Consider the following 18597-nt stretch of genomic DNA (forward strand, 5'->3'; position numbering starts at 1 on the left):
GAGACATTCGGTTCAAGATACCCAATAGGCAATTGGAAATGTGAGATTAGACATTAGGCTGGAGGGTTAGACCTAGATAATTGAATATGAGAATTATCTGCAAAGAGTTGAAAATTGAATCCAAAGGAACTGATGAGATGAGCAATTATGAATTAAGTGAAATAACATATAATAATATACCTTTACCCTTTAATTTTCCTTAGCCATTAGTCCCTTGTGAACTAAAATGTATAAGCAGCATAGTTTGGAGTACTAGATCTAGAATCAGGATGACCTGAGCTCAGGTGCAGCCTCAGACATTTACTAGCTAATGTGACGCTGGGAAATTGACTTAAGTTGTCTACCACAAGTTCCTCAACTGCAAAGGAAAAATCAAAATATATACCCTGAAGGGCTTATATGAGAATCGAATGAAATAACATTTATATAGAGTTTAAACACAGTGTCTGACACATAGTGGTTACATGTTTGCGTGTGGGTATACATATTGCTTTTTGTTTGTTTCTATTTCTGCTTTTGCTTCTAATGATAATAGAGAACATTAGTTCACTTTTCTCTTAAGCTTCAAAGTGTCTGTACTTTTCCTTCATTCAGTTTTTTGTTACATATTTAGATTTACTCTTTGCCATATGTAAATTATATCCCAAAATATTAATGTATAATGTTTTAAAACAAAGATTCCTAATGAACAAAGCTAATGTATCATAGAAAATAAAGTCTTTTATTTGAAGTCAGAAAGAATAAGGTTTGAATTTCCCTCCTTACCTACTAGCTCCCTGATCATGGGCAAATCATTTTCTAATTCTTCATTTTCTTACTAGAATAAGGGGCATTGAAAGTACTTATAACACCTACTTCATAAGATTTTTGTGGGACTCAAATGACATAATGCATTTAAATCTCTTTGTGAATTTCATGTTATAGAAAAACCAGTAATTCTTCTTTCTACAATTTTGTCTTAATATTTTCATAGATTGCTTTAGACAAGGATATTTTGTTCATTAACTTTTCCATTAGCAATGAATGTGTCTAATGGTTAACTTTCTGATATGGGTATCTTTAAAGAGTAGCAACTGTTTATACTCATTTTATATTTTAAAATGTAATTTTGATTTAAACAAAAGCTTAATTGGAGGAAAACACACTCTTGGACTTTGATCATTTGATCACAGTGAACTATATTAGTTATCAGTGAGTCTATGCATAAATCTTTATTAGAAGGTGATTTTAAAAGAGAGTTGATGACTCCATTTGTTTTATTGAAAATGATATGTGTGAAATATGCAATTGGGTGATTTTGATTTTTGTTTGTATTTTTGGGAGAAGAAAAGTATATCTCAGAAACTTTGATTATATCAGTGTCAAAGAATTTCAGGGAATAAGCATATTTTACTAATGCTGATCAGCAACTCTTTCAGATCTTCATCTAAGGCACTGAGACATTAAGTGGCTTGTCCCTAGTGATAGAGCCCATGGTTATATACTTCAATCAATTATTTAATTAAGAAGTGCCTATTATATGTCAAGCATTCTGGTAGTTTAGTCTCTGAGAACAGAGACAACCATTACCTTCAAGGAACATTCTTTTAGGACTTAGCGAAACAATGATATTTCTCATGTAAGCATCTGAGAATCCATATTAAGGTATAGTTTTGCTCTTGAACATCAAGAAAGTCAGGGATTCCTGAATGAGAATAGTAGTCATGTCACTAAATATATCTAAGACTCAGGTTCCAAATGCATAAAATGAGGACTGAAAATACTTCTACCCATTTCATAGTATTTTAAGTCTTAACAGAGACAAGGTATATGAAGTTCTAATTTTGAAAAATCTTACATACGTAGCTCAGAATATTTATTTAAAATTTTTTAACAGAACATTTAGTAAACTCTCTTCAAATTCATAGTTATATCACTTGAATATGTCATACAAAAAATAATGGACACATGAACATGCTTAATTTACATAAATTTATTCTTGTCTGAAGTAATTCTATTAAAATTAAAGCTCAAGCCCCAAAGAAAAGAAAAACCACTTTCTTGTACAAACCAAATTTAAAGACAAAGTAATAGCAAAATTAATAGCAAAGTAAAAGCAAAAATAGCAATAGTAATTGTCTGAAGCAGACAAAGTAGAAAACCTGCAGTAATAAAAAACAATTGATAAAGATAGAAACAGAAAGACAGCTTTAAAGAAAAAAATCTAAAGCCCCTTGAAAAATGTAACACAAGCTATGTAGAAGAAATACATATTTTTATTATTGTGCATATCATTATATTGAGAATATAGGGCATGCATTACATCTGCCCTTTATGTATTTATAGTCAAGTTAGATAAGGTATAAATACACAGTAATAAAATAGCAGGCATAGCAGCAAAATAGAAGGCATAAGTAACAATCCACGCAACAAATATTATTAAACAATACCTAGATAGTGGTTTTCTGAATAGTAAAGAAAATAAGATTAAAGAGAAGGAAAAAAAAATATTTGAAGCTAAATTATAGATAAAATGAGGGTAGGATAGGAAGCAAAGAGCAGGAAGCGGAATTTTTTATGGGACATTGTCAAAAGCGTATTTTCAAAGTAATGGCAGGAAGTATAAATACTGAGCTCCAGAAACTGTAAAATAAAATATTATTATATCTCACTACAGAGAGGTGGTTGGTTACTAAGATAGAATATTAGGTATCATGTCAGGTCCTTCCCTAAAGATTCTGTATAGGATGATTTTGTTTGTCTTTCATAGAAAGGGCATAGTAGTAGGAAATTACTATAACATACTAATAAAAGTCATTTGTATAATAGAATTAAAAAAAAAGAACAGACAAAAATAAACTAGGTAAAACAGGCTCAGTCTGAAGAATTGTTAAAAGATGTTTAATCTAAGAATTGCAAGATGGAAAATTATTTTATTGTGAGAGGCCTTAAAATTTCAGATCCAATTTATGTGGCAAAAGTTGTTAAAAAGAAAAGTCACATGACAAAAATAATCCTTTGGGAAAATTGTCACAAAAAGTTCATGTCTCCTTACATCCGTTAGCCTAATCTAATCAAGGTTGTCCAAATATTTTAATTTCACGTATGAAAATAATAGTAAGGTTATTGATGTGTTGATACCAAAGTTTCAAAAATATGGAATCTATTTCTAAAATACAATTTGAATGACTATTTAGTTTACATGTTAATAGCTCGCCTGGCATGAAGAGTTTTTAAATCACACCTTTTGTTTTAAATCATATGGGTTTCTGTATATACCCATTCCATCCCAAATTCATAAACTCTTAAAAGCAGTTAAATAAAACCAAGTGACAAAATTACCTTCTCTAACATTGTGAGCAAAATCCCACCCCCAAGTAACTTTCTACCAAAAGAGGAGGACCTAAATTTCATGATCCCTTTGCCAGCACCTAGATTATATATTAGAATATGTACAATATTCAAATATCTTTTAAATGTTCTTTTCATTTACATTATTGTAACTTTTCCCCATTTTTCATAAAGCTCCAAATATCCTCAAGTTATCTGAGAGAATTAAAGGGTTTAAAGACATGTACTGGCTCACCATTCTCCCTCTATCCCAGATGCTACAAAAGGAAATTTCCTCTATGTTTAATAAATAACTTTAATAAGTTTTTGTTGATTAATTCCTTGAAAGATTTATTTTTCTCCTATTTCTGCTTATTTCATTGTGAATCTGATGGTACAAATCTTCCTTTGTATGTGTATGTGTATGTATAACACAATAATATCCTATTATATATAAATACCATTGCTTGTTCGATCATTCATCAACCCATTAAGCAGCCAGTTACCTTCTAGGTTGTATTTTTTGGGTACTACAAAACAAAAATCCCAAACAGACAAAAATCCTTTTGCTATATGTGGTGCTTTTATTTCTATATTTGTCTTCCTTATGATATAAGTTCAGTAGTGTGATCTCTGCTTCAAAGAGTGTGAACAATTGAGTGATAATTCTTACATAATTATAAATTCTTTTTCATACTGATTTGCCTAATTCATATATCCATACATCATATATTACTATCCATGTCTTCTTATTGCATCTCCAACTGTGATTATTTCTACTTTTTGACACTCATGTCAAATTTCTGGGCATGATTTAAGCCATCAAAGTTGTTTACTTTGCTTTATCTTATTAACAGTGATTGAACGCAGTTTTTTCTCATGTGATTTGAGAGCAATATTACTTTAAAGAACATTTTACTCTTATATTTAATCATATATCAATGAGGTAGGATGGGAAAGGGTTCAGAGTAATAGGAGAGGTCTAGCTTGGAATAAAAATTCTTAGGGGTAAGTACTCCAGGAGGTAAAAATGGTCTGGGAAGATAATTTTTAGCTCCATTTGAGATTGGACTTTGAGGAAGGCAATATTTCATAAAGAAAGAGAAAAACAGTTGAACCAGGTGAGAGAGAAGAATAGGTCTATGACTTATAATGTAAGATTTAAATAAAACATGTGAATTTTGGCATGGAAGAATGAACTTTGAGATTTAGGCTCAGCTGTAACAGATTTCCTTGCTATTTCATTCCCCTGATTTCTTTCAGGGTTTTAAAACTCTAGGCCTTAACACCTGGAATGCAAACATGAGAATTTTAGAGCATTATAATCTATTCCATCCTTTTATTCTTGTTGTCATAGGAAAGATTTAATACTTGCTTTTCAAATCAAATTCACAGTAAATAGAAACTTGTTTTTGTTGTTGTTGTTGTTTTTTCTTTTTTTAAAGATGGACACACTGGATTTAGATGGAAAATTTTCCCAGAGTAACTAGTCTATAAGTGCATTTTGTTTTGATAAATACTTTCTCCTTTACTTAGGGAATGTGAATGTGTGTGTGTGTATGTGTAATGAATGAAGGATGGGAGTAGATTATGAAAATATGGTAGAACAACCCCGGGCAAGTCATTTAACCCCAAATGCCTCAGCAAAAAAAAAAAAAAAAAAAAAAGTGAAAAATAAGGTCCACAGCTATAAACTGACTCACCGTATTCCCAAGAATATGTTTCAGAGTTTAAATTATAATTTTGTTCTCTTCTAATTCCAAGGCAGCACTTTTCCATAAGGTTACACTTTTCTTTCCTTCCTTCCCCCTCCTTTCTTTTTTCACTGCCTACCTTCCTCTCTCCTTCCTTCCCTTCCTTTTTTCCTGCCTCCCTTTTTCCTTCCCTTCCCTTCTTCCTTTCTTCTTCCTTTCATTTCTTCCTCTTCTTCATTTCCTCATGTTCCTTCTTCATCTTCCTTCCTCCCATTAATCTTTATTGAGATAAACAAACTATTTATTTTATGTAGTTTCTTCAGGGATATCATGATGGGGACCATTCAAAGATGCCCTGCTTGTATTCCCAGGGATTGATACCTTGCTTCCCTATTCTTGAACAAGATTTCTTCTATCTATGAATTATAATAATAGATATCTCACTATAAACCTTTAAATGCATCCCATCCCTTTTTTAATTTTCATTTAAGAATGAAGATAAATGTTTACTCAAAGAGAATCTACTCTTCTGGGAGTATGTGCTTTCTTCAGTGGGCCATCCTAGGACCTATTCATGCAAACTTAAAGAAATGTCTTTTATTAACAGCAAGCACAGACATCAAGCCCTGAGAACCTACACAGTATGAACAAGAAGAGAACTGTATGCAGACAGGGAAGCTATCTTAGAATGCACACTTTTATGGAGGTGCCAATTAACTCTGAGTTATTTAAAGAGTAAGGAAACTCATGGCTCTTATACACCCAGTCAATGTCGCTCCAAAGTTAGAGAAGAATAGAGAGTGAGTCCGATTTGGAAAGAATTCCAAATGCAGTGAAGTAACGAATAAGATTCTAGTAGTCTGATAGGTTTGTACAATCCCTTCTTTGTGTTCAGTTCCTTATGAGTTCCCAATCAATCAGTCCACTAATCAACAACCTGACTTGCTATGGGCCAGGCATTATGATAAAACTCTAGAGATGAAAAGATGAAAATAATATATTCCTTGTATTCAAGGAGCTTAAATTCTTTAAGAGAATATAATGTGTGTATGTGTAACTGGAAAAAATAACAATACCTACTTAGTTGAAAATAATTTTGAACAAGAAGAGAGATACCATCAGTAGTTCGGTTCACCAGGGAGAATGACCACCATTTTATCTTTTTAAAATATATGGACAAAAGTGAAATGTCAAAATTTGTTTTTTCTCTTGTGCTTTATAATAGATCAGCATCCTGCTCTGAATTCTTGCTTTTCCGTTCAACAATTCCTGGACTTCCATGCCTGATAGGTGGTATATGGAAAATGGGCAGGACTGGGAATGTGGAGTTTGAATCTTGATCCAGATATTAGGTTAGCTGTATGACTCTGGGCAATTGATGAACCTTTCTCAAACTCATCTGTAAAATGGGAATAATACTAACACCTCTCAGGATTGTTGTGAAAGTAACGTAGATAATATTTGCAATGTGCTTTGCAAAACATAAAGGAATAGAAACAGTAACTATATTTAGATGTAAGAAAAAAAACTTGATGTAGTAAATAAGTGAAGATTTCTGTAATAGCTAAGAAAATAAAATATTGCTTTTTAAATTTCCACTTGGTTAATTTCAATCGACATGTTCAGTAAATAGTTGACAGACATATCTCTGAGCATGATATCTCTGAAATTATTCTAACCATTCACCAAAGAAATAGGCTTTTAGATCTGTTTAAATTAGAATAATAAAAAATGACACAAAAATTAATATCTTTTAAATATATTTCACAATATTTAATTATATTACATGGGGAGGGATTTTTTAAGACAAAAATTTAGATATTAATTGAAATTCTAGTAGATTTATCCTTTCTTTTGAAAATCGAAGTTGACATTTGGTTCTCATGGCTTCCAAGAAATTTCTATGTTTTTCTCCAAGATGACATTTTTATTAGAAAGATCAATGTCTAATATCTAGGAGAGTTAAAGAAAATATACAACTTTAGTAGTCATTCAGAACTTTATATTCCTAGGATATTAATGAACAATAATACCATCAAAATAACTTTTTTTAAAGAAACACAGCCTGTTAGAGCTTGAAGAGACATTAATAATCTAGTCCAACCCCCTTCTCATTATAAATGAGGAAAGAAAAGATTAGGGAGGAAGAAAATTGCCTAAAGCCACAAAGGTAGTTAAGACAAATAGAATGTCTTTAAGATGAGGCAAATGGGATCAATGATTTTGAAAGCCTCTATCAGTTCTAAAGACATGATTTAGTCTTTGTTTGACAATTTCCCAGAGGAATGATAAGTGAGGGAAAGGAGAGCAATTTGCAATACATGGTCCTATATGAGACACCTACTTTCTAACAGCACATTCTTGAGTATTAATGCTTTCTCCTTTGTTCTAAAACCATAACCTTAATGCTACTGCTTTCCTTTGAAGCCAATTGTTCTTTTGAAATATTTCCCTTAACAATTTTTTTTCACCTTTCATAAAATCTAAATGTCCCATCCTGACACTTTTTTTTTTCTTTTCCTCCTAATTCTATGCTTTGGGAACAAGAAAACTAATCCCTCTTCCATAAGAAAATATTCAAATACTTAAAAAACAAACTAAACCTAACTAGTCCACATTAGTTTCAGGAAAATTTGCTTAAAGAGGATTATATATCGATTAAAGCAAGCCCGTAGTGTGTCCTCCTACTCAAAGACAACTAACTGTTGCTACAGAAAAAAGAAAGAAAGAAGAAAAGAAGTGAAAGAATGGGGAATATAACAAAAGGAAAGAGGAGGAAAATAATGAAAGAAGAAGGGGAGGATGAAAAATGTTATTTTTCCAATCAAAACTTAGCTCTCTAATTTTAGGAAGCATAAAAATTCAAAAAGGAATTTTTATATAATTGGAATCTTTATTATGATCTTACCCCGTTGCTTGGATCATTCGTAAAGGGGAGGTTTTCAGTCAGGCCATCATATGTGAGTTCCACACTTGAAACTAGAGTCTTATCTTTTCCCCATACTTTGATATACCCAAGCTTCAGCTCACTGGGGTTTGAATACCCATTATGTATGACAGTACTTGTCAGAGTAGTCTGAAAAGTTGTAGTAGAAAGACAATGTTTAAGTTGCAATAATTTTAACATGGGCTGAACATGAAGTTCATACTGAAACATGAAGTGTATATATATTATATATATATAATATATATATAATATATATACATACTAGTGTATATTTATAACATGAGGCATAAGTTACCAAATGGGTTAAATAAAAGGGTTACATGCATTTGTTCTCTCACCCTTGAAGTTTGTAATATGGTTATTACCTTGAAAAAGAAATACCTTACCAATTTCAGAATATTGTGAAAACACAAATTTCCCCCCACAAAGTCAAGAAAACAATAAAGGTAATTTTAGAGTGATTCTTACCTGATTTAACTTAAATTGTACTGATAAGTATTGGCCTCTTTCATACGTATCTATTTTTAAAAAGAGACAAAACATTTTAATAGAAAAGCATGAAAGAATACAAAAATATTTTTCTCCACCCTTTAAGAATTACTTGAAATAGGTAAAAATCCACATGGATATACTTCTCCAGCAAAGCATAGAGGATAAGGTGCTAGACTTGGGAACTAAGGAAATACTCTGTGATTCTCAGCTGTAACACTCATTAACTGTATGATTGTGGCAAACACTTAACTTCTCTTAGACTCAATTTCCTCATCTGTAAAATGGGGATAAAATAGACCTGGACTATTTACCACCATGAAGATTTTGTGAGCTTCAAATAATTTAATAAAACTTTGTTAAATCTTTTACAATTACAAGTGCTATATAAAGATCTATTGTTATTCTCTTTGCGGTTATTTATATGAGAAACAGAATGGTGGAGCTCATTACATTGAGCAGTTGGTGACTGGATGAAATAATAAACCTTATCTGGATAACAGACCTCACCAAACTATATATGCCTATATACACATATGCATGCATGTATATGTATTTGTGTGTGTTACATGTGTGTGCACATGTGTGTATATTCTACATGTATGTGCATATCCGTGTACACATGCAAACTATATGTATATTGTGAATATTTTGTTTATATATCTATATATTTATAAGGATGAGAGCCTTGCATTTTCTCTTGAAAGTGTTGTATGTCCCATAAAACTCAATTCTTATGTATGAAACAGTATGCTCTAGATTATGTTTTCTATTCTATGACCTTTAGTGATCATACTCCCTCCCTCCAGTACACACAAGGTTAGTCAAAAAAGATAGCCTCTTGTATGACCCCATTGTGGGACTAGATAGAATGATGAAGCTCATTTTATACTCACTCACCTGAGATGTAACTATACTAAATTTCTACTTTACCCAAAAGGCTAAGGAATAAAGGGAGAGAAGAAAGAGAATAATTAGCGCCCTGGCAATATCAGAGATACTAATGTGGTACTATCCAGTAGCAAAGTGAGACTCACCAATGCTGTCTCCATCATCCCAAAACAATGATCCTTGTGCCATTTTGTTATCATCCACAGCAACAATAAGTTTCATTACATTTTTTCGACTGTAAGAAAAACATTTCCAGAATGCTTAATTTTAATTATGTCACAAAAAGCTATTAAAAAAATAACTATGCAAAATATATAAACAATAAATTAATTCATTTCCACTGTACACCATAGCCAGTGAATCATCATTTTATTTGTTTTATAAAGAAGGACCCTGATTAGTAAACCCTGAGTACAATCTGGGGAAGTGCCCTTGTGTACAAATCCAAACAAATAAAAACAATATTGTATAGATCAAAGGAAAATCAAGTGATAACTTTATTATATTTTCATTTTCATATTTTGCCCAATTATCCTCCCTTCATGTTACCCTCTCCTCCAAACCATATTATGAATTATGACCTTGATGTTTAATGTGCACAGAAGATGGAGAGATATGTGTTTTTCAATAACCAAGAAACTGTTATTAGGGAAGAAAAGTATCAGAAGTAAATATAAAAATGTTAACATTGAAAAAAAAGGTAAGTGATGATAAAGATATTGAGATACAGTATTGATATGTCTTAACTTTTGGAAGGGCTTTACATTGGCTATTTCATTTTATCTTTACAACAACCCTGGGATGAAAGGGAATGAGGAAAAGCACTAAAATGAGGGATTCATCTTATCTTGAAAACTCTTAAATGCATCTAAATTAATATTAGCACAGAAACAGACCAAAAAGATTTATGATTTTGGTAAATATTAAATGATGAAACTATAGAATATTTATGATAGACAGAGAAATCGTAGGAATATTTTTTGGTACAAAAGAATGATTTGTTCAAAGTTATTCAGCTAGGACATGTTAGAAAAATGATTAGAACTCAGGTCTTTTTGATGCCAAGGCCAACATCATTCCTTATCCAATATTTTCTCTATCTTGAATAGAGTTTCTTATCCCTTTTTATTTTGCTGGGGGTGGAGAAGAATCATAGAATCCCTTGGAGATCTGGTGAAACCCATGGACCCTTCTCAGAATAATTTTATTTGTCAAAAAAATGCATAGGGAACATACATGGTTACAAAAGAAAATATGTTGCTATACAATTATATTTGTATGTGCATTCATATATGTATTATTTATAATATCATATTTCAATTATCAATCAATAAATTTTAATAAGCACCTACTATGTGTATAGACATTGTGTTAATAACTGGAGATAAGTAAAGGTGCAAAAGATAATCTCTGCCCTCAAAGAACTGCGAATTTAGGGGAAGAAACAATATACAAATAAATATATTAAAATCAAGCTATATAAAGAATAGTTAATTGTACCAAAGAGAAGATACTAGAATTAAAAGGGGTCAGTAGAAGGCGAGATTTTAGTTGACAAGCTAAACTTTCATCTAGGGAGATCAATCATCTGAACTTCAGACAAGGGAAGTCAAAATATCCAGAACCAAGACTTGGGGTATCTTGGAATGGCCAGAATTCATTGGATTAGAATGTATATTGGGGAATAAGGTATGAGAAGACTAGATAAGTAGGAAGGGGATGGATTATGAAGGGCTTTAAATGCAAAATAAAATGTTTGCATTAAATGCTAGAGAGAATAGCGAGTAATTGCAGCTATATGTTTGGGGTGAAAAGTGACATGAGTAGGCCTACTATTTAGAATAATCAATTGAGGATGGATTAGAAGGGGAAGAGACTCAAGGCAGATAGTTACACAGCAAGCTACACAATAGGTGAGGCATCAGATAATGAGGGTCTGCAGTAGAATGATGGCAGTATTTGAAGCCAGAAGGGGGTGTATCCAAGAGATTTTATAAAGGTGAAATTGGCAGACATTGACAACAGATTAGATAGGAAGGAAGGGAGGAGAAATAAGAATTTCAGGATGACCCATAGGTTGCAAGTGTGGGAGACTGGAAGAATTGCCTTCTATAATAGGGAAAGTGGGCCCTTTCTCATAACCCATTTAATGTTTCAGAAAAAATCAACATCAATATTTAGAAGATAGAAAATACATACAATATTTAGAAGATAGAAAAAACTTCTATTAATGGGACATGGGGTCAAGATACAAGAGTAGCAAAATAGGAAAGGATCCTAGGACCCACATGCTTTTGCCTACTTTCTTTTCTCCTCTCACACAGCCAACACCTTGACGTAGGTCCTCTTTTCTGCTTATTTGGATAATCACAACAGTCTTCCAACTCCCTGTCTCATTTCTTCCCAATCTAACCCTTTCTTCACTCAAAATACCAAAATGATTTTCTTTTTCAGCTCTAATCATGTCATCTCCCCATTCAATAAACTGCACTGGCTCCTTAATTATCTCCAAGATCATTCTCTGGATGGCTTTTAAAGCCAGTCGTGGGCAAGTCTCTTCCTTCCTTGCTAACTAATCATTTTACATTTTTCTCTTCTCTGTAATTCTCCAGTCTAGATAATATGGACTGACTTACTTGGTGCTCACCAAATATAACACTCTTACTACCAATTGTATGTCTTTGGAAATATTGTCCTTCATGCATAAAAAAATGTTTACTCTTTACTAAAGAAGGTGACCTCCTAGTCTCTTTGATTTTTGTAAAGACTACACTCAAATTTCTAAACATCACCTTCTGCAGATGTTTACACACACACACACACACACACACATACATACACACACGCACATAAATACACACACATGGATGGATGCATATATGCATGAATGGGTGTAAGTAGGTTTATGTGCATATGCTTATGTATGTGTGTGTATTTATATGTGCATTCTATAGAAAGATAGATAGAGATAGAGATAGATATATCACATAATTATTGATATGCTCTTTTTCCAATTACAATGTGATCTTCTTGAGGGCAGGAGTTATATTTTTGTTTTCTTTAGCATCTCCACAACCTAGAAAATGCCTGTGACACAATAAGTGTTTGATGGATCCTTATTGAATATGTGATTAGAGAGACAAGCAACAATTTATGAACAGGTCATGCTCTGAAAGTTCATTTGTTAGTTGATTATCTGGAACTTGTAACTCATTTTCCCATAAAAATCATGTTATGATTAGGATATTGCAAAAGTCCAATTGACAAGAAATGCACCTGAGTTGTAGTGTCTATAATATTTATATAAAATGTTATTTTAATAGATATGATATTTATGAGTGTATGTTTCCATTCCAAACTTGAAATTTCAAGAAGGAAAATTACACCTCCAAACCCCCCTCCTATTCTTGGACCAGAAGTTTAATGGGAACTTCCAGTTCTTGGGATTAAAGAAGAAAAGAATTGATTACTAAATGGAGTCAACATGTAATGGGACAGATGATGATTTTGGAACTTATGAATTAGTGGTATGAAGGAATTATTGCTGGTGGCAGTTGTGGTCTGGATCTTTTGCCAGTAAATGGTAGCAAGGGGTTGTCAATCAATCACAAAGTTAGGATCTAGGGAGGTAGTGAGGCAGAAGTTGAACAACAATGGAGGCTAAGAATTAATATTTTAGAAAATACCAGAAACAATGATGGTAGAATTGGCAGAGGAGAGCTTATAAATAGAAAGCTGTAATAGCCTGTGGTAAATCCAAAAGCTTCACAAGTAAAATTTTGTTCACAAGTAGTGTTGTTCCTAAGCAAGAAACTCAGTGTATCTTTTGTTATATTTAGTAAAAATAAAGTGTACATAAAGATTTCATATATATTTTAGACCTTGAGGGTTTTCTGTTTGAATATGAGGCATCCAATCATTAGACATAGCATTTCTCATTTCTCATTTCACTTTTTCTTACCTATGAAAGGTATTCTGGGCAGGCTCCTGACAAGGAAGAATATGACCCCCCCGGACATGGAGGTTGATTTTATGCAGAGGAGCGTCAAACTTTGTATATGTTTTCCTAATTCCAATATCACGTCCCTGAATGGAAGAGATTGGGTTAAAATATTAGGAAGAATAACTGGAACTATAGAGAATATACTCACAAGAACCTATCAAACATGAACAAATATTTTTATATAAAATAAATACAATTTCAAAGAACATTATTAGGATTCTTATTTATCTCCATTCAATCCATTTGACATAATGTGGTGTGGGTGTGTTTTTGGTGTTTCTTCATAAAAACAAGCAATGGTAAGATTAAAAAAAATCAAAGGCATCACTATACTAACATTTCTGTCTATGTAATGTAGTTCATAAAATTTTTGCACACTTGGCCCGAGCTGTCATGGATGCTTTAATCTTTTTTGCATTATGACCTTCCTTTTTTATGACTACATTAGGAGTTTTCTAAAGTGGATTTTGAAAGAAAAAGTACATTCATCCCTTACTGTGTGGTAATCGAACCAGCGGGCATCAGGTACATATGCATTTACTTCAGTGGACCCCTAAAAATTAAAAACAGTTTAGTATCAAACATAATCCAGTTTTAAATAGCCATCAAAGAAATAATGATGTTTCTATACTTACAGGCTCCATAACTGGGCTGACCAAAAAGCCTGAGCCCCAAAGAAACTGCTTGAAAATGTACCAGGTTTCCTGATCATCAAAGAACCTTGAAATAGTAAACATGTAACTAGTCATCATACATATTTTGCAATGAATTAAAAGAATTCTGAGAAATTATAGCTAAAAGGAACATACTGTATTTGACAGATTATAGAAAACATATGATAAACATGAACACATACATATGAAAAAACAAAATAAAGGCGTACAGAGTACAAAATACACACATCATTTACATTGAAAATTGCCCCCAAAACTATCCAAAAATAAAGAAGTGAACAATGAAAATTATAGTGTGGTTTATAGAGCCCCCAAGTTGGGGTGCCAAAATATACTATGCTTTCTAGACCCCCCACACTGGGGTACCAAAATATACCAGCCAGACTAGTTCTCTGGAGGATCTCGGGACCAGCCCAAGTCCTTGATCTTAATGGAGGTGTGATGAAGCAGGAGATATGTGTGGATGGTCAAAGATGGAATCCATTCATTTCAAGTCCCTAAATACCTTAGTCCAATTACATCACCACAGCACACTGAGCAAGTACTAACTATAAGCACCATACTATTAATATGTAAATGCCTCTCTTTACTATAAGTATTCCTGCTTCATATAGAACACAAATGGACATGCCAGCCCCCACCAACTTCTCAGAAAGGATCAGATGTCCCAAGGGGAGATGATAGCAAGGCAAACCAGACATTGTCAGGTGGTTCCCTCTGGGCTAGAGGGTTTTATACCTCACTGAAAGTTCCCCCACTGTCTGTGACTCTCTACAGAAAATTTCATGTTATGGTTCCATGTGCTTTATTAACTCTCATCTCTACCTAGAACTATCTATATTATACTTACTACATCATTGCTTTCTTAATTTCTTTCAAATCTTAGCCAAAGTTTGAACTTCTACAAGAAGCTTTTCTTGGCCCTTTTTAATGTTAGTATCTTTCCTTTGAGATGACCTCCCAGTTAACTTGTATATAGTTGTTCTTTGTACATAATTATTTGGGTAAAGATATCCAAATAAAATTTCAGAGATATTATTTGGAATGAGGATTACAATAGAAAGAAGAAGAAGAAGAAAGAAGAAAGAAGAAAGAGGAAAGAAGAAGGAAGAAAGAAGAAGAAGAAGGAAGAAGAAGGAAGAAGAAGAAGAAGAAGAAGAAGAAGAAGAAGAAGAAGGAGAAGGAGGAGGAGGAGGAGGAGGAGGAGGAGGAGGAGGAAGGAGGAAAAATAAGAATGAAGAAGAGGAGGGGAAGAGGAGGAGGAAGAAGGGAGAGGAAGAAGAGGAGGAGGAGGGGAAGCAAAGAGAAGGAGGAAGGAAGAGGAGGAGGAGAAGAAGAAGAAGAATTTATTTTAAAATTATAACCATTAATCATTGCCACCACTGGAATTTACCCATTGCTTTATTATTAGAATAGAATACATTATGCCATTTGGAGAGATTGAATAGACACAGTTTAATGTACCTTGCACTTGGAGCCAAAAGACCTGAATCCAAAGTTCTAGACCCACTGTCCATGTGAAGACAAGTAAAATGGGACTAATATGTGTACTATTTTTTTCTTACTATTATTTTGGGCAAGGTAATTTGCCACAATGCAACTTTAAAGTGTGATCTATTATTATTGATCCTCACACTATAGCTTCTTATGATCTTGTCAACTTTCATTGCCTCAGTTATCATTTCTAGGCAGATGATTCTCAGATCTGCCTATCAAATGTTAATCTCTCTGCTAAGTTACACTGTCATATTTCCAATTGTCTATTGAGCATTTCAAAGTAAGCTACTGTAGACATTGTAAACTCAGTATATCTAAAACTGGGGACAACTTCTGGGAGCCACACTGGCAGAGTAAGCAGTAATTCATTGTAACTCTCTCATTCACTTCCAAACAACCATAAAATATTGCCCCCAAACAAATCCTACAATAGCAGAACCAGCAAAATGAGGAGGTGAAGCAATCTTTTACCCCAATAAACTTGGAAGAATGATGAAAAAGGTTTGTCTAACTTGGGTAAAAGGGGAAATTAGTTCAGGATAGGAAGCATTTCAGGAAGGTACCAGCAAATCCCACCTCAGCAAACCAGGGGCAGATGCTGAGCCTTACTATGGGAGAGCAAATGCCAAGAAGGAGATACGTAACATGCCTCACCATAGCCAAGAGAATGTGTATATTCCAGATTCAAAGAATTACAGTGTACTTCTACATGGCCTGGGACAAATAAACAATTGTCAGACCTCCATATACTCTAGGAAAATAGATAGCTTCCAGTAGCCATATCACCCCCACCAGAACCCCAGTGAAACAAAGAAACATATCACCTATTTCAATATGCTCCAAACTAGCACTAGGACACTGATTCAACCCTAGATGAGCTGCAAGACCCCCTGATGCATTAGTCACCCTCACTTAATTCCCTTAGGATAACCCCAGATTTGAGGATTCCTAATGAGCCTCAGGGAAATATCACTGCAGCACCAGGTAATTAGCCAGCATCTGTAATCACTGGCCTAAGAGATCTGAGCAAGATCTCATTCATCCTGGGAGCAAAGCTCAAATTTAAAAGAAATGGTAAGAGTTTAAAAAAAAAAAAAAAGATGAGCAAAACAAACACCAAGCAAAAATAATCTGACCAAAGAAAGTAATTATGGTAACAGGGAAGATCTTGACATAAACTCAGAAGACATTAATGTCAAAATACCTATGGGCAAAACTCTAAAAAAGACAGTGGTCTTAAATCAGAAAGAACTCATGGAAGAACTCAAAAGGGAACTTTAAATCATATAAGAAAATTAGAAGGAAAAATGGGGAAAGAAATGGGAATTGGAATAAAAGAATTATGGGGGGGAGTCAACAGCTTTGAAAAAGTAAAAAAAAAAAAAACTTTAAGTAGAATTAGAAAAGTAGAAGCTAATGATTCAATGATATAGCAAGAATTAAACATATTCAAAAGAATAACAAAATAGAAGATAGTGTAAAATACCTCACTGGAAAAATAGCTGGCCTGGAAAATAGATCCAAGAGAGATAATGTCAGAGTTATTGGACAACCTGGAAGTCATAATAAGGAGGACTTAGACACTATCTTTCAGGAAATTATTAAGAAAAGCTTCCCTGATATCCTTGAGCCAGCAGGCAAAAGAGTTGCTGAAAGAATCCACTAATAATCTCAGGGAAAAAAAATCCCAAAATGAAAATTCCAAGCAATATTATAGCAAAATTTCAGAACTATCAGATCAACAACAACAAAAACAAAAACTGTTAAGTGGTCAGAAAGAAACAAAGAAATATTGAGCAGTCATAATCAAGATTAGCAGTTATAACACTGAAAGACTGGAGGTCATGGAATATAATATTCTAGAAGTCAATGAAACCTGGACTACAACCACAAATCTCTTACCCAGACAAATTAAGTATAATACTTCAAAGAGGAAAAAATGGTCATTTAATGATATAGGAGGATTTCAATCTTTCATAAGAAGACTAGAACTAGATGACAACAACAAATGATCTCTGATATCAAGGCTTAATAGAAATATAAATAAATAAAAAGGGACTTAATGAAGCTAAACTGTTTGCAACCCAACATGGAAAAATTATATTTGTAATTCTTAAAAATTAGAACACTATTATTAAGGTTCATAAAGAGTCCAAGTATAAGGAAAATGTAAGGGAATGGCATAAGCAATAGCTAAAACCATCAGCAAGCATAAACAGTAATGAAAATAAGCTAGAAGCTTGCCCAATATGATCAAGGTTCAAATAGAGATGTCCATTATCACTACTGTTATTCAATCCATGAATACTAGCTATAGTATAAGAAAGGAGAAAAAAAATAAAGTAGGCAATGAGGACTCAAAACTGTCTGAAGATGATATAATACAATGAAATACTTAGAGAACCTTAGAAAATATACTTGAAATATTTAACAACTTTAGCAAAGTAACATAAATATAAGCTTAATCCACATTAATCATCAGCAAGTCTTTACATGATCAACAAAGTCCAGAAGCAAGAGATTTTTTTTTTAATTGCATTTAAAGTAAAGACAAACGATGTAAAATACTTGGAAGTCTACCTGACAAGACAAACTTGTGAACTATATGAACATAATTACAAAACATTTTTCAAATTAATAAAGTCAGATCTAAACAATTGTGAAAATGTTTGCACATGGGTAGATCAAACCAATATAATAAAAATGACAATTTCTGAGTAAAATTTGGCACAAACTGTTGAAAAAAAAGTTATTTGATTTTTTTTAAAAAGGAAAACAAAATTTACCTTAAAGAAAAAATTTAGAACATGAAGGGAATTAATGAAAAAAAAGGAAGTTGACTAAATCTCAAACTATTATAAAGCAGTACTATTTTGTACTATTGAAGAAATAGAGTGGTGAATCAGTAGAATAGATACACAAGAAACAGTTGTAAATGATTTTAGTAAACTATTGCTTGAGAAATCCCAAAATCCAGCCTGTAGAATAAGAACTCATTATTTGACAAAAACTGCTGACAAAATAAGAAAACACTCAGACCCAAACTATATATATAGACCAACATTTCACACCATATATACCAAGACAAGGTGA

At 32.9% G+C, this 18597-nt stretch overlaps 1 protein-coding gene across 1 annotated transcript in view; it reads right to left on the minus strand.

Moving 5' to 3' along the window:
• Positions 1-6803: 6803 nt before the first annotated feature.
• Positions 6804-18597, minus strand: part of SI (sucrase-isomaltase) — a 90039-nt gene continuing 78245 nt past the window's right edge. Inside the window, exons 42-48 of the mRNA XM_031961114.1 lie at positions 13969-14053; positions 13830-13886; positions 13292-13416; positions 9477-9565; positions 8419-8468; positions 7912-8079; positions 6804-6956 (exon numbers count right to left, since the gene is read on the minus strand). Coding sequence (XP_031816974.1) covers positions 6885-6956; positions 7912-8079; positions 8419-8468; positions 9477-9565; positions 13292-13416; positions 13830-13886; positions 13969-14053 — 646 coding nt within the window. The 3' untranslated portion in view covers positions 6804-6884. The remainder of the gene's footprint in view (positions 6957-7911; positions 8080-8418; positions 8469-9476; positions 9566-13291; positions 13417-13829; positions 13887-13968; positions 14054-18597) is intronic.

The sequence above is a fragment of the Sarcophilus harrisii genome, chromosome 3 (genome assembly GCF_902635505.1).
Source record: "Sarcophilus harrisii chromosome 3, mSarHar1.11, whole genome shotgun sequence".
Taxonomy (NCBI): domain Eukaryota; kingdom Metazoa; phylum Chordata; class Mammalia; order Dasyuromorphia; family Dasyuridae; genus Sarcophilus; species Sarcophilus harrisii.